We start from the raw sequence: 15,440 nt of genomic DNA, 5'->3' as shown, positions 1-15,440 counted from the left end.
CTCTTTAAGGGATGGCTGGTTGGTAGTGCTTCCTCCTTGCCTCCCCCAGGTCCTCCAGGATATGGTCCCGCCGAAGAAGCATTTGCTCAGACATCAGCCTGCCAATGCGCAGATTGGCCTGATGGAGGGAAACACATTCTGCACCACATTGCAGCCCAGGCTCTTCACAATGGATCTTAACGTGGTGGAGCATAAGGTGTTCTACACAGAGGTAGGGGGGTGGTGGTGCGGCGTGGTGTGGATGGTGATGACGTGTGTCTGGTAACCTGTCTTTGTGCGCGAAGACCGGTCAGGCAGCACTCAGAGAAGGCACGGGTGATGACCCCAGGTAATCAGCCCTAACTTGGCACAGCGCCCTGCGCAGGTACGTGATAGGAGGTAGGCCTGCTGACTGGAGATGTTCTACCAGACGTGGCTGTGTTCGGAGTGCTTAGAACTCTGTTAGCCTTCTCCAGGGCACCTTGCTCTGCAGAGCCCTAAGGATGTAGTCTGGACAAAGACGGACTCTCCGCTTTGATCACTGTCATCAGCGGGTGCCCAGAATAAGACTGGCTCAGGGAACGTGCCCGTGTATTGAATGTATTCGTCACTTAGGGACGTGTCGTGTGCTGTTGAGAACTGACTTCACATGAATGCCATTGTTTAGCTCCGACAGCTCTCCGGAAACTGTAGATACCGATTATTCTCGTTTGGGGCAATGGCAGATGGCATCCTGTAAGTGTTTCTCTCTGTAAACATTCTAGGATGGCGTGACATTAGACAGAGAGAAACAAATTGAACTGTAGATACAGTCAAATTCTACTAAGCATTAATTCGTAGAATACAGTAATGGTCTGGTGATCAGTCCCAATGTGAAATTTTTTTTAGACCGAAGTCCTATGCTGGAGGCATTATCAGAGTAAACTGAAGTAAAAGTCATAAGGAGGCAAGTTCTTCTGATCCACGCTAAGTTTGAATTTCCAATTATGAAAAATTTGCCTCTTGAGTTCTTAAGTCCTGTGTATTTGCTTGGACATAGAATCCTATGATCACATGGTCTAGCTTTGATCTTTTATACCTTGTTGTATCCCTTATGTAGGAGTCATACTTCATATGACCTGACAGAGGCTCTAGGAGAGCCACCGGAGAATGGGAGGAAGTCTCCCTTTGGTGGTTCCAGAGGCAGATGTGTTTTAACCTATGTGGAAAATTCCTCACTATGCTTAAGACCAGAACCTGGTAGTGTTAAGTGATAAATCTCAGGGAATGCAGCTGGTTTCCCAAGTGTTTATCAGTGCACTAGCTGCATCAGAACACGTGAGGGTCTTTTTAAAAACAGAGACTCCTGAGTCCTCTCCCTGGAGGTTTAGGGTCAGACCTACCAGTGGACCATCTACAAGTTTCCCAGGTGACTCTGGTGTATGTTCATGTTCTGGTATATGCTCTCACTCTGTCTACATAGAGCTACAGACACAGGTGTCTATCTACGCTTGTGGGCATACACACCTGTGTTTATATAGGAGGAGAGTAGTAATGATGGAGTGGAGGAGGGTGGTGGCTCCAAATATCCAAATATCCAAAAAGGATATATATCCTTTTTTGCTCTTTGAAATCTTATACTAAGTAGGAATATTTAAGGGAACAAAGGTAACGGTAAAGTTTATACCATTTTCCCAGGATGTAAATAGAAGGGGAAAACAGTACTAGAACAACGTATATGATATTTTGTGTATTAGATATGTTAATACATACTGGGGTATGATAAAATGTCCAGAAAGATAGCCACAGGAATCTCTGAGTTATGATATTCTCGGTGACTTTCAACTCCTTTCTTTATACTTTTCTGGTCCTTGGGGGGAGAAAAGTATTACGACTCCAGTATTGAATTACAGCACGTGTTTGTTGAACACTGGCCCATGGCACTGGGAAGCAGCTCTGAATAAGGAGGGAGACGTAGCTGCCATCGTATTTGCAGTTCAAGTGATCCCCTGGGTCGAGAAACAGTGTTAATGGTATCAGAGTGGGTGAGAAAGTATCTAAGAATTTATTTCCCTAATGAGGTTGACAGAGTTTGCTTTAGAAGGAAGTTGTGTCACATTGGATACTAAATTCCCTAGGGTTTGAGTTTTTAGTTTGTCAGTTGTTAAGTGTGTTGTGTGTGGGTAAGATTGCTGTGTTCTGTTATTTTCAAGGTTACTGTGTCTTCACAGTAGGAGCTGGCTAAATTAAATTATTTTATCTTTTACAGCTCTTAAATTTGTGTGAGGCTGAAGACTCAGCTTTAACAAAGCTGCCCTGTTACAAGAGTCTGCCGTCACTCGTACCTTTGCGAATTGCAGCGTTAAGTAAGTTCATATGAATTAAGTCTGAAACAAGTCATGGGTACGAAGATGCAAGGAGACAGTGGCCTTTTGGGGGGTTTTATTTTTTTACGTTCTTTTAAGATGGGATGATTATGTTTGTGTATTTGTCAAATGACATAATGAGATGTCAATGGATTATGTAGATGGTTAGGGTTTAAACAGTTGTTTACTCTTACAAACTATGTATTTTACTTTACAGTAATTAACTCTGAATGCTGTAGGTCACTGATGAATCTACAACACTTCAACACTCTAGTTGAAGAAAGTAGTCCTAGCGTTCATTTGTTGCCAGTTTCACCCAAATTGGAGTATATAGGAAGATCTACTACAGCCTTCATAGGGTTTTCAGTGGTTTGGTAGCAATTGAGAATCCTGCTGTCCTTTAGGCTTTCAGTGAGCAATGTCGGCTGCATTGTGGAATTTTTACTCGAATTCTACTCGCTTAGAAGCATCATTCCCCCTCACTTTTTTTTTTTTTTTTTTTTTTTTTTTTGGGTGAATACCCAGTACAAGTTTTTTTAGTTGGCTTGGTCTCTTGCTTTGTTGGTTTTTATACTGTGCGTGAAATGTTGCCAGAATCCTCCTTGAATTAGAGGTGGAGGAGCTGCGAGGCAGACCGTAATACCTGCTTGCGCACGGGGCTGGGGTGTGGAAGCCACGGCAGGTGGGAGGGAGGGAGGCTCGCGCTCCGCAGCCAAGTTTGGCAGCTTTTCTTCGGTGGAGATTCCTTTCTTCTGGCGCCTCTCATATGGTCCTGTTGGCTAATATGGGCGTTGCTCTTGGGCAGGTATTATCTCTCAGCTAACAGAGAGGATTGAGCCTTTAACCCCCCACGTTGGGAGGAGGCTGCCTGATGAGACACGGATAGTGGAGGAGAAGCCAGGCTGCGTGTGTGTGTTCCCTCAGCACCAGAGTTCAAGGCCAGCCCTCTGTGTCACTTCAGTGTGCGTCTGCCTGCAGCTCAGCCATCCTCTCGCCCTGTATGGGGGTGTCTTAGGGAAGGGGTGTCACTGGGGGTCCCCTCTTTTCCCCTCCAGCCCTTCTTCTATCTGGACAGGGTAATATCTGTCATGGCCTTTCTGACAGGCTGTTGACTTCCCTCTTAGATAACACTGAACACGTGCGTTAGGACACCATGTGTTCTTTGGTCTTTCTCGAGGCCAGACACTTGGGAAGTGCGTCAGTGATTGATAGTTGGTGTTGGTTGGTAAGAGCCTTTAGACGAGGAAATTGTTCATATGTTTTTCAGGTTAATAATGAAATTGTATTGATCTCTCTCCCTAAAGATGCGCTTGCTGCCTGCAATTACCTTCCTCAGTCCAGGGAGAAGATCATCGCTGCGCTCTTCAAAGCCCTGAATTCCACAAACAGTGAGCTGCAGGAGGCCGGAGAAGCCTGCATGAGAAAGGTGAGTGAGTGGCGTGTGCGTGCGAACGCGCGTGTGTTCTGTCTCCGGGGTTCTTCCCGTTCACCTGGTTGGTACGCCTGGAAGTCGGCCTCGCATGAGCACACTGCATTCCGGTAGTCTCCGCTGGTTTCCTAGTCACGCTGAGCCTTTTTAAAATATTCAACAGTAATGACTAGTCTTCATTTCATCTTAAGTTTTTGGAATGTATGTGGCTAACATCCCACAAACTTGCTGCTAGAGCTGAATGAGTTTATTATAAAGTATATTCTGGTGTCTCTTTTCCTTTGTAACTTTTCTTTTTAAATAGTTTTTGGAAGGTGCTACCATAGAAGTAGATCAAATCCATACGCATATGCGGCCTTTGCTGATGATGCTCGGGGATTATCGAAGCTTGACGCTGAACGTTGTGAATCGTCTCACTTCCGTTACCAGGCTCTTCCCAAACTCCTTCAATGATAAATTTTGTGATCAGATGATGGTAAGCCAAATGCATTTAAACATAGTTTGTAATCAACCTGAAATTTTAGCTTATTTTTTTCTAGGTAAGTAATATACGTGTGTGTGTGTATATATATATATATGTGGTATAAAATTCAGAAGTGTGAAAAGGGTACTGTGAAAGTCTCCCGTCCCTGAACTCCAGCAGCCCACCTCCCCTTCCTGGGGACAGCCGGTGTTAATGGTTTCCTGTATGTCCATCTAGAGATGTTTTACATTTGTAGTAGGACATACATATATTCTTTTCCTCAGAAGGAAGCACCATATACACACAGTTCTTACTTTTTCTATTTACTACTCGTCTTTTCAGATCAGAACATGAAGTGCTTCTTCTTTCTGTCTCATGGCCACGTGATATTTCAGTACGTGGACATGCCAGAATTCATTTCACCATTCCCCCACTGACGAGCATCTAGATTGCTCCCAGTCTTTCGCTATTATAGACAGTGATGTAGTGAAAAATGTGTAAGAACTTTAGAAGTCTTTAGGGTTTTTTAAAATTACTAAGGAAGTAATTATGCAAATAAAATGCCTGTTTGACAGTGTTTAGATTTGAATTATAAACAGATGCAGGAGATTCAGCTATTAACTTCCTTATGCATTTGTTCAATTTTGTTTCTGTTAAGTAGATGTTTATAATAACTTAGGATTTCAGGGTACATGACTGTAAACGTGCACGTAGTTTTCATGCTTATGTTTCTCAAGTGGCCTCTGGCCATTTAGACATCTCAGGGTCCTGAAGGTATTTGTTTCGGTAACTGCAGTACATGTAGTGTGTGTGGAGTGCAAATCTATGGCTGTGTGAGGACCACACAGCTTTTTACCTCACATACGGTTTTTTCATATCTGCAGACACCTAAGAAGGGAACAGTGACCAAAACACCTAACTAGGAGTTGGTAGTCTTATGGTTGGCCCTAAAAATTGTAGCTGATGCCCTATTGGAGTGTTACTGGGAAACAGTATTCCATGGAAGTAAATTTTCCGAATCGAAAAGCTCCTTCCTCTTTAGCTTCCAGATGTGTGTAACACACACGCCCTTCCAGTGTCCGCGCACGCACACCTTAGCAGGTGTGGTCACGGTCACTTCCTAACGCGAGCACATCAGATCCCGCGCACGCACACCTTCGCAGGTGTGGTCACGGTCACTTCCTGACACGAGCACATCAGATCCGTGCTTTATCTGCCATTACGTCGCAGCTCTTGGCGCTTGCAGCGTGAGACCCATGCTGTGTTCCAGATGGCCTGGCTTTGTTGTTTGCATCTCTTCCCTCTCCCCCGCCATTTCTTGCTGCCTTTGCCTGCCTGCCGGAGGCTACGTGTTTGTGGCTAGTTGGTGGGCTAACTGCTAGGCTAACCCTTCACGTTTGCTGTGAGCTGGGAATTCACTCAGTGACTGCTGTTGCCCAGAATTTTGAGAGCAGTCTGAAGAGACTGCTCTACTACCTTAGAGTCGTAGTTTCTGACGTAGGCCAGGAGTCTTTTCTCCCTACAGTGAAGTCCGGGGGTTTGTGTGTCCAGTTTGTTGAGGGGACTTCCCCCCCCCCCCCCTTTTTTGGCCTGAGAGCTGTTTTCAGAAGGATTAAAATTTCTCTGAAAGCAGATAGTGTTGACATACTTGGGTAAAGAAGGACTGAGTTGCCGTCTGTCCAGCCATTTTCCTCTGGCCCCCACCTTGCCCGGGTCCAGCCCGGGGTCTGTGCCAATGGCTTCTGATGTGTCCCGTGCCCGCCGCGCCTGGGTTGGGCGGGGAGGGTGGTGGTCAGGCACACACTGGCCCTTTTGAGTCTTGTTCTTTAGAGCCATGCTCGATCACTGAGCCTTTGTTTTCCCGCGTATGATATGTTTTTGAGGTTCACAGCTCAAGCCTTCAACATAATTTTAAGAGCTAAGACACCCTACTGTGTAGGATGGGCATTCATGAAAACAACCCTGAAAATTTGCCTTTTTAAAAATGTGAACTGCTGGACATTTGACTTTCAAGTCTCTCATGTGGGTATTTGCTGTGGATAGCTCCTTATTGAGCTAGAAGTGAATTTATATACAGTTAGTGTTATTTTTTTTCCTTTGGGGCATCTGAAAGCAGAGTGAATAGGGGATGCAGCTGGCTGCTTCCTTCGCCTTTGGTTTTGTTCCTCTCTTATCTTTGGTAAAGTAGCTGTTGTAGTAAGATAGAGTTTTATGAACCTAGATCTTGGTGATCATTAATATCTTTCCAGGAATTTTACTGACAAATAGCTTAATGTACTTACTTTCTTTGAAAGCATGTATATTTTAGTGTTTCTCAGTGTGTGTTCTTTGGAACGCTGGCCCAGTAAGTGTTTAGATGGATTTAAGTCATCTGTCCCCAAGCCTCTTTGACCACGGAGTCCTTTTTAAAAACAACTAGTTAACTTCCCGTAGGGCTTCAGTATGTGAAGAACAAGTTTGGACGGTGTGGGAAGTGAAGGTAGATCTGTTATTTGGATAGTCTTGTGGTTTTACCTGTAGGCTCTGAGTGCTTATCTGCCAGGTTTTGCTGGACACCATGGCTGGGAGCCTGGCTGCCGCGTGCCCCGGTCAGGCCAGAGTTGCTCTGGGCTCAGGGATCTCTTTTCTCGTGCTCTTGCCGTAGAACACAGAGTCTGATCACATAACGATTGCCCTGGTTCTGCACCGAAGGGAATTGCTTCCTGTTTGCACTCATCTGTGCAGCCTCTGACCAAATGGGATCCGTGCTCATCTCACCAGCCCATCCCCCACCCTCCCCTTGTGCCCTCTACTCCTCAGCCATATACAGTGGCCAGCCCTCCTGTTGGTGGCTTCAGGGCCTTTGCGTCTCCTTTTCTCTACCTGATGTGCTTGAGCTTCTGGAGAGTCTGCCTCAGCAGGGCGGGGGAGGGGGGCCTCCCTGACCCCGACCCCCTTCTCCAGCTGATTCCTGTTCCTCCCCTTACCGTGACTGTGTATCTCACCTGGTTCTCCCCCGCTGGAAGCTGAGCTGGAATGAGGCTAGGGATGATGTCCGCCTGTTCCCCTCTCCCCCCCGGGGGCCTGGCCTGATGCCTGGCTCCTCGAGGCTCTCCACGAACAGGTGCAGCGCAAAGTAAGGTGGTCATAGGAGCACAGCAGTGAAATGCCAGCCTCAGAATGGCCAGGTTTCAGGACGTTTTTCTGTGACATCAGGGTCAATTCAGCCTTCTGCTCGTGCGACATGAGGCAAATGCCTGTTATTCCCTTTAGTTCAAAGGTCGGGCTGTTTCAGATTTGAACACTGCCATCTTCACATTGAATATGATGGAAAATGATGATTACCTATGAATCTTCACCTAAGAACAGCACGGAATTGAACTGATCGTGTGTGAGGGAAAGCTGTCTAAGGATGTTGTTTTTTTCAACAGCAACATCTACGAAAGTGGATGGAAGTGGTGGTCCTCACCCACAAAGGGGGCCAGAGGAGCGACGGAAACGTGAGTGACTTGTTTGCTTCTGGGAAGGGCAACCGCGCCGGGCACTGCTGTTTGCAATGTTAATGTCGGAGCAGTGCTTTTAACTAAAATACCGGTCAGAAACCCAGTTTATGTAATTCTAGGCGTGTAAATTGTTGAACATCTTTTACTAGCCTTACGTTTTGCCTTTATTTTTCTTAATTATTGAACATTCCTTTTTGTGTTTCTTTGAAATCTCCTTTCTTCACTTAAATACAACTTTTTCGTTGATGAGAATTCTGGGAAGCTTGAAATGTTAGTATTTTAATTTTACTGGTTTTGCTGTAAAGTGTATAAAGTGTATTTTCTAGACTGTTCTTGGCAGCTGCTGTTTGCATGGTGGTGCATTCCTCAGCTATGGTTTCCCATGGCTTCCCATCATCACTGCCTCATGAAACTGAGTGTAGGTTTCAGGACTTTAGACACTGAGGATAACGTAGCAAAGCATTACATAAATACTGGCATGTATGTTGACGGGTCCGAATCCCCCATCCCAACTGTTTGCCAAAAATCAAATGGCCAGGACTTCAAAACACATTTTTTATGGCTTTAAGGGAAAACTACTTTAGGTAAATTTTTTTACGTGTCTGATGTTGGTCATTTTAAGACTTCACTCTTTAAACATAATGGATCTTGCTGTTTTGAATCTAATTTGCATATGTTAATATTCGTTTAAAATACTTTTTAAGTTGATGACTGTCCTATCGGTAGGATCGTGTTTTCCCTAAGGTCCTGTTACACCTGGTGAAATTGTACGGCAGTGTCCTAACGAGGGGATTCTCTAGCTCTTCAGGGGCATGATCAACGTGGCTTTCTGTCTTCCTGTGCGTATTTGTTGGATGCTGTGTTTCATCCCAACTTGGATTTTTTTTTTTTCTTTTCGGCTTTATTATGCTTTGTTTTGGCCATTCTGTGTCAAGGTGTTTTGTTTATGTAAGTGTCAATTCCTGCTGCTTCTAAAAACAGCCAACTAGGCAAAACTAAACCAGGATTTTACACTTTTTTTAGGAATGTTACACTACCGTGACCTCTGTGAAGGCTTGTTATTCATACACACAGGGAAAAACCAGGAACTCTTCACGGGGGAGAGCAGAGTGTGTGTTCAGAGCTTAAACTCTTGGCCGTAGGTACAGGTGCCTCTCTGCTTTTCCTCCCCACCTCTCAGCCACTTAGCTATTTTTGCTCTAAGTTTTATATTTGTTTTATAGTCTGTTAATTCTCTGAAACACACAGCTAGTTCTAGAATAAACACTTAACAACCTCCAGGGGGCAAGTGAATGATTTCCATGAGATCAGAAAGATTCCATCCACGTTTACAGCGGGTTGTTTGGAGGGCTCCTTGGATGGGGCAGGGGCAGCGGGCAGGAGATGGAGCTGTGGGCACCGGGAAGTCCTCCAGCTCCCGCGGAAACGTGTCATGACCATCATAGGAGGCCACTCCCTGACCAGCCTGGGAACACCCAGCTCTGCGGGGGTGGCCTCAGGCTGTGCTGTTTGGGCAGCGTGCCCACAGTTTCATCACCTCAGCCCGGGGCCAAGCTGCCGTTCTGCTCTTGAGCTCTGATCATTTTTTATGGATGTTGTTCAGGATTGGGAATGGATCTTGGATCGTAGTTTGTCCTCATTTGGTTGAATCCCCAAATAATATTATATGATTGAGAACCTGCAACTGAAGACATGTTAAATAGTGGACTATTTATAAGAAAACAAATACAAGCTTTTCTGTGATGCTGGGTACCCTGATGATCAGAGCTTTGCACGAGCACCGTGTTTGAGGAAGGTTTGCCGTTTTAGCATCGCGCTCCCAGGGGAGAATGCCTGACCCCCTTGCCGTGCCATGTTTGTGTGCGTACACAGCTTCACTTCCCAAAATAACCCAGCTACCTGTGGGTGGCATCATGGCCTCCGGGTTCTTCCGGGTGTGGGGGCCTCACACATGCCCGGTTAAGGGGGCTGAACCACCTGGTACTCTCCAGATTTCCTCTGGGAAAGAGGAAGAAAATTTCTTTAACGTCAGCGCTGCACGTAAAGATCGTAACTTACTCGAAACAAAAACAGGTTTTTAAATGTATTTGCTTACAGCAGTTTCTCCCCCTGGGCGAGAATTCCGAAATTCCTGCTTTTTAAATTTGATTTAGGGAAGGGATGTATGCTATTCTACACTATCTGAAGGGCTCTGTTTTGACATCTGAAGGGTGGACGCTGTACTTTTTTTTGCTGTTGAGCATTTGTTAATTATTGTGTGCTTTTTGATAATTGTCTTTACTGTCTTGTTTCCCCAATAATCCTTACTGTGTATGAGTATATGGGAAGTTTTTATGTAAATAACATAAATAGAAAAAAGATGATTTTCCTCCCCATCCTCAGGAAAGCATTTCCGAGTGCGGGAGATGTTCCTTGTCTCCATTCTGTCAGTTTGAGGTGAGAACAACCCTATTAAAGTCAGTTTATGACTTGCACTGTGAAGAACAGTTTATATTTTCTTTTCTTTTCTTTTTTACCTTTTTGTTGCCTTTTTTCATGCTGTAATTTTTGTTTTGGTTCAGCCTGCCATGGAAGGGGTAGAGGTGAGAATCTCAGTGGAGGTGCAGGAGGGGGTGTTGTCGTATTTGGTTTTGCTGTGACTTGTGGTTCTGTGGTGGACAGAGTGCGTTGTGCCTTGGAGTGCAGTGAGCCGTATCGTCTGTCTGTGGCAGAGTCGTATTAGTACCATTGCTGTGAACTGTCCGGATGCCACGCATGTTTCCTGTCAGGACGTTTTAAGCAAGATTCTAAGTTCTTTGGTTTTTACATGTTCGAATTGCAATTTATTTCAATACCATTTCAGATTCAACTGGGTTTTGCTCTCAGAATGTTCGTATGAGCTCCTATATCTCACAACCTCTTGGGAGGAAACTACACAAAGAATATTATACCTGCTAGGAATTGGGAGGAGCTCTATTTTCTTTCACACTCCTAAGTGCCTGCCTACCTGGAGTTTAAGACCTCATTGCCCCTCCGCGCGCCTAGTCCCCCGCATCTCTTGCACACATACACCACACCGACGTAGTCCCGACACTGGGACTTCGGACAAACCCGGAGCTTTCCCTCTGCTGTAAAATGGGGATGATGACATCCGTCAGTCCTATCTGCCAGTGGTGGTGTGAAGACCAAAAGAAGTGATTTCTTGATTGCGCTTTGAAAACGAAAACCCGTAATGCAAAAGTGCTGTTATGAGTACGTTGTAATTTCAGAGTAGAGCTTGCTCTGTGTGCAGACCTGGAAATTCCATAGAAGAGAACTCTCTTTTCTTCTTCTTTCCCATTTTCTTCGTAGAGGCATTCGGGGAAGTACCCCAGATGCTACTGGGATGTGGTCCCTCCTGACGAGTGTTTATCATCCCCATTTTACTGTGCTGAGTGTGACGGACCTCCTGTTGTGCACAAGGCAGGGTGGCACATCAGGGAGTCTTCCCTTCTCTGGCCATGGCTGTGGCCATGTGGGATCTCTTTGAATTGCAGATTCCAAACTATGGGAACTGCCACTGAGAACAGAACGTTGGAACAAGAGCGATTGACCACTGAGCTGTTAGCACCTTAAAGAGTGCGGAAATGTTGGCATTTCACATTTTCCGTACGATTCAGTAGAGCAGTCTGCCAGCCTCATCTTCAGGCCTGGTTGACAAATACTTAGTACCATGGTCAGTCGTTTATTTACACAAATCTTGAATTTTCAGGATAAATACTGGAGGGTGTTTTGAAGACTTTGTGCTAAGTTTTGAGGGCAGAAGAAGTCTGTGCCCTCAGAACTTAGGGTACCGGGAAGACCCCATGATGTCGCAGCAAAGCGGGGGAATCGTGACACTCTCACAGCCACAGGCATGCTCGTCCCCTCCTCCACGAGGGGCTTGCGCGGGCAACCCCCAGCTCACTTCCAACACTTGGCCCTGTTCCTGAAAACAGACGCAGCCCAGTCACATGGGGGCACACAGCTCCTTCTCCCCTCCATTGACAGGGGGAAATCTGAAAGCCAAGGGCAGTTAGTTCCCTTGGGCCACAGCAGTAACCTCACCTTGGTAAATTGTGGCTTTTTACATGTTAATTCTTTGCTTCTGGTGGCTAGCCTTGCGAATGTAGCTAGACCATAGTAGGGTCTGTAGTCATGTTGGTATCTCTAGCTGGCAAAATTAATTGGCCTATTTTGTAATTTCTGGTTTTCTTCATTAGGAAATGAAAATTTGTTCGGCAATTATAAACCTTTTTCACCTGATCCCAGCTGCACCTCAAACTCTGGTCAAGCCTTTGTTAGAGGTGGTGATGAAAACTGAACGGGCTATGTTGATTGAGGTAATGGTCAAACTCAGGGTTACTTCTGATTCTTCCTCCATCTGTTGGCTTGTGATGTTTTCACTTCGTTAGATTTTAGATGGCTTGCTCTAACAGCCTGAAGATGTTTGATGTTAATATTTGCTTACGGCTGTAGCACACTCCGGTTACGGAGGGGAGACATGCCTCTTCCTGCCATGGTAGGTCTTAGACCAACGAAGCCTCAAGCCCCGAGAAGACGCCGTTTCCCCCCATGTTTTCTAGGCTGGCAGTCCCTTCAGAGAGCCTCTGATCAAGTTCTTGACACGGCACCCCTCACAGACGGTAGAGCTGTTCATGATGGAAGCTACCCTGAATGATCCCCAGTGGAGCAGAATGTTTATGGTAGGCACGTGGGGAGCTGGAGTCAGGCGCCCCTGCAGATTCGTGTCAGCCAGTGTGCTCTGAAATCTGAAATTCCTATTTCACTCTTCAGCGCCTCGGCTTTATTTTTTCTGTCGTGTATCCGAGCGTTTGAAACATCATTGTTGTGTATGTGAAAAGTTGGAGTGGAGGTGATCCTTCTTGAGGATTTTGGTGGTGGTGACAAATGAATGAGCTGCTGGGATCATGAAATCCATAATCACAAAGTGTTGTTACTGTTAAGAAGCATTTTGTTCTTAAAAGGGTGTTTATAGCGACTTTTTAGCCTGCCTAGGGAGATTAGAAAGGACCTTAGAATTCAGAACATCTAAATCTTCTGTTGGTTTTGACTAGCTTAAAATGGCTCGTTCTGTTTTGTTTTCAGAGTTTTTTAAAACACAAAGATGCCAGACCTCTGCGAGACGTGCTGGCAGCTAACCCCAACCGGTTCATCACTCTGTTGGTGCCTGGCGGCACCCAGACCGCCGTGCGCCCCGGCTCCCCCAGCACTAGCACCATGCGCCTGGACCTTCAGTTTCAGGCCATCAAGGTAGCGTCTCTTCACCGAGCACCTGAAATCTTAAAAGTTTAGGCAAGACGCACAGAGAACCCTGTCAGTTCCCTAACCCTGTCGCTTCTTTGACAGATCATAAGTATCATAGTTAAAAACGATGATTCCTGGCTGGCCAATCAGCATTCTCTGGTGAGTCAGTTGAGACGCGTGTGGGTCAGCGAAACCTTTCAAGAAAGACACCGGAAAGAGAACATGGCTGCCACCAACTGGAAGGAGCCCAAGCTGCTGGCCTACTGTCTGCTGAATTACTGCAAGTGGGTGCATCCGTTTGTCTTCTCTTCACGTCGAGTGACTTGTTCTGGCCTGCAGGCGAAACCAGAGCCTGTCTGGGAGTTTGGGCTGGGCTGTGGTTCACTGGCCACGTGTAGTCACATTTGTTACAGAGAACAGCCTGGGACTTTGAGCTGTTTAAAGGCAACTCAGAGATCGTATGTAGCCATGAAGCGGGCCGTGACCTAACCTGTTCTTGTTTGGCCCTGCAGAAGGAATTACGGAGATATAGAATTGCTGTTCCAGCTGCTCCGGGCCTTCACGGGTCGTTTTCTCTGCAACATGACGTTCTTGAAGGAGTATATGGAGGAAGAGATTCCCAAAAATTACAACATTTCTCAAAAACGTGCCCTGTTTTTTCGCTTTGTGGACTTCAATGACCCCAACTTTGGCGATGAACTGAAAGCCAAGGTGAGTCCCACTGTGAGGCAGGGGGAGCTGCGGGTGTAGGAGCTCGTTTTCTAGGGAAGCGAGGGCACTGTTGGTGTTCTGCTGTGTCCACAGTGGTCTGGACTGTTTGTGAGGAAAAGGCCCTTGTTGAGGAGCACACGACAGATCCGGAGTGAACCGGTGTTGAGAAGTAGTTTGTTAGCGTCCTTGTGTTTAGAAAATGACTTATCAGACATGAGAAGATTAGACAGACTGACGTCGCATTTCCTCCTGTTTCACTGTCCCTTTCCAGCCGACTGCTTGAGTAAAAGACAGGATGATGGGTCACACCCTTGACTGAGCTCTAACTTCTCGGGTGCGAAGTGACCCGCTGGTGGCCCCACCCACCTTAGGAGAAATGAAGAGCATGGCTTTGCTTTTCCTCCTCCTTCATTTTTAAATTTCTTTGTAGGTTCTGCAGCATATCTTGAATCCTGCTTTCTTATACAGCTTTGAGAAGGGGGAAGGAGAACAGCTCTTAGGACCTCCCAATCCAGAAGGCGATAACCCGGAAAGCATCACCAGCGTGTTTATAACCAAGGTGGCATCACTAATAATACGTTGGCACAAAAAGTAACTTAGCAGATGAGTGAGTGAGAGAGAATGTGTGAGTGTGTGTGCGTGTGTGATGGGTTCGTTGAAAAACATATTTTTCTAAGGTTTTTATTTTTCATGCTTGCATTTATAGTAGAGCATTATAATTCTTACTGGTACAGTTTTAAAGGCAGCTTTACTTTAGGATGGATTGACTTTCCACACTGATAGAGTCCACTGAGAAATCGAACGTATGTCAGTGAAAACTCAGATTATCAGAGTTATTTTGTAAAAATCCCTTTTGCTGGTCGTATTGGAAGTACAGTTTTCAGCTTTAGCTTTGCAAAACAACCTACCAAAAATCAGTGGGAACATCAGACCAGATCTGGTTGTCAAGTTCACTAAACCGTGGTTGTAGCAGCAGTGATGTCTGAGGTTACCTTAGGTGTTACAGTCTCTGCATTTTTACGGTTGTGTTTCCAGTTTGCAGCAGAGGGGTGGTGTGTTTCTTTGAGAAATGCCCGCCCAGTGTTCCTTACCGGGCCTGTCCCGTGCACGGCAGGCCTCCGACCTTTGCTGCCAGGTGCCGCGTTTGCCTTGAGGTTGGTAGAGTGTTCCGTTTACACGTTCCGCTGGCGTGCTGTGAGCAGCGGGCATTCCTCAGCAGCGTGCCGCATATGCACGAATGCCCTTGGGAAGTATTCAGTTTCTCCCCTCGGTCGCTGTTCCGTCCTGGGGTGCAGGTGGAGGGGACTGTTGTTCTCACTGGCAGTTTATTGGTCCTTATGTAGTCTTTGTCCCTAAAGACAGGCCGCCTTCCTGCGGTTTTCACCCCACCTTTACCCTCTCTAGGAATGTGAGCTGAGCCCAAGGGATCTTTGTGAGTCCCCATGCTGGTATTTGCCTTATTCTGGGCAACTGTGGGGAGATGGTCACCCAGACGCGGCCCCTTCCCCCGTGCTGCCTTCTCTACACTGTCTTTTGGGTTGAATGCTGCTGACGCGGCACAAGCGAGGAGCTGGGATTTGAGTGTCAGAGGACAGATGGCAGCGCGCAGGTGGGGGCCCCGGGGTGGGGCCGTCGGGAAGCAGCAAATCCAGGGGGGAGGGCGCTTAGGGGGCTCAAGGGGCCCTGATGAAAACACAGTCGTGGGGGAGACTTCAGCCTTTCAGAGCTTCCTGGTAGACGGAAGGTGGTCAGGATGCCCACTTGAA

General features: G+C 46.4%; 1 protein-coding gene across 7 annotated transcripts in view; it reads left to right on the top strand.

Moving 5' to 3' along the window:
• Positions 1-15,440, top strand: part of TRRAP (transformation/transcription domain associated protein) — a 113,365-nt gene that overhangs the window by 42,517 nt on the left and 55,408 nt on the right. For all 7 annotated transcript variants that reach the window (XM_028088564.2, XM_028088566.2, XM_028088563.2 and 4 more), the window contains exons 27-37: positions 50-211; positions 2,228-2,324; positions 3,629-3,750; positions 4,058-4,228; positions 7,627-7,695; positions 11,919-12,038; positions 12,282-12,401; positions 12,805-12,969; positions 13,066-13,247; positions 13,476-13,674; positions 14,105-14,233. In XM_028088564.2, the coding sequence (XP_027944365.1) occupies positions 50-211; positions 2,228-2,324; positions 3,629-3,750; positions 4,058-4,228; positions 7,627-7,695; positions 11,919-12,038; positions 12,282-12,401; positions 12,805-12,969; positions 13,066-13,247; positions 13,476-13,674; positions 14,105-14,233 (1,536 nt within the window). The remainder of the gene's footprint in view (positions 1-49; positions 212-2,227; positions 2,325-3,628; positions 3,751-4,057; positions 4,229-7,626; positions 7,696-11,918; positions 12,039-12,281; positions 12,402-12,804; positions 12,970-13,065; positions 13,248-13,475; positions 13,675-14,104; positions 14,234-15,440) is intronic.

Source organism: Eumetopias jubatus, unplaced genomic scaffold (genome assembly GCF_037043125.1).
Source record: "Eumetopias jubatus isolate StellerSeaLion01/CBP00866 unplaced genomic scaffold, mEumJub1_p1.0 scaffold_12, whole genome shotgun sequence".
NCBI lineage: Eukaryota > Metazoa > Chordata > Mammalia > Carnivora > Otariidae > Eumetopias > Eumetopias jubatus.
This window is presented reverse-complemented; position numbering and strand designations above follow the sequence as displayed.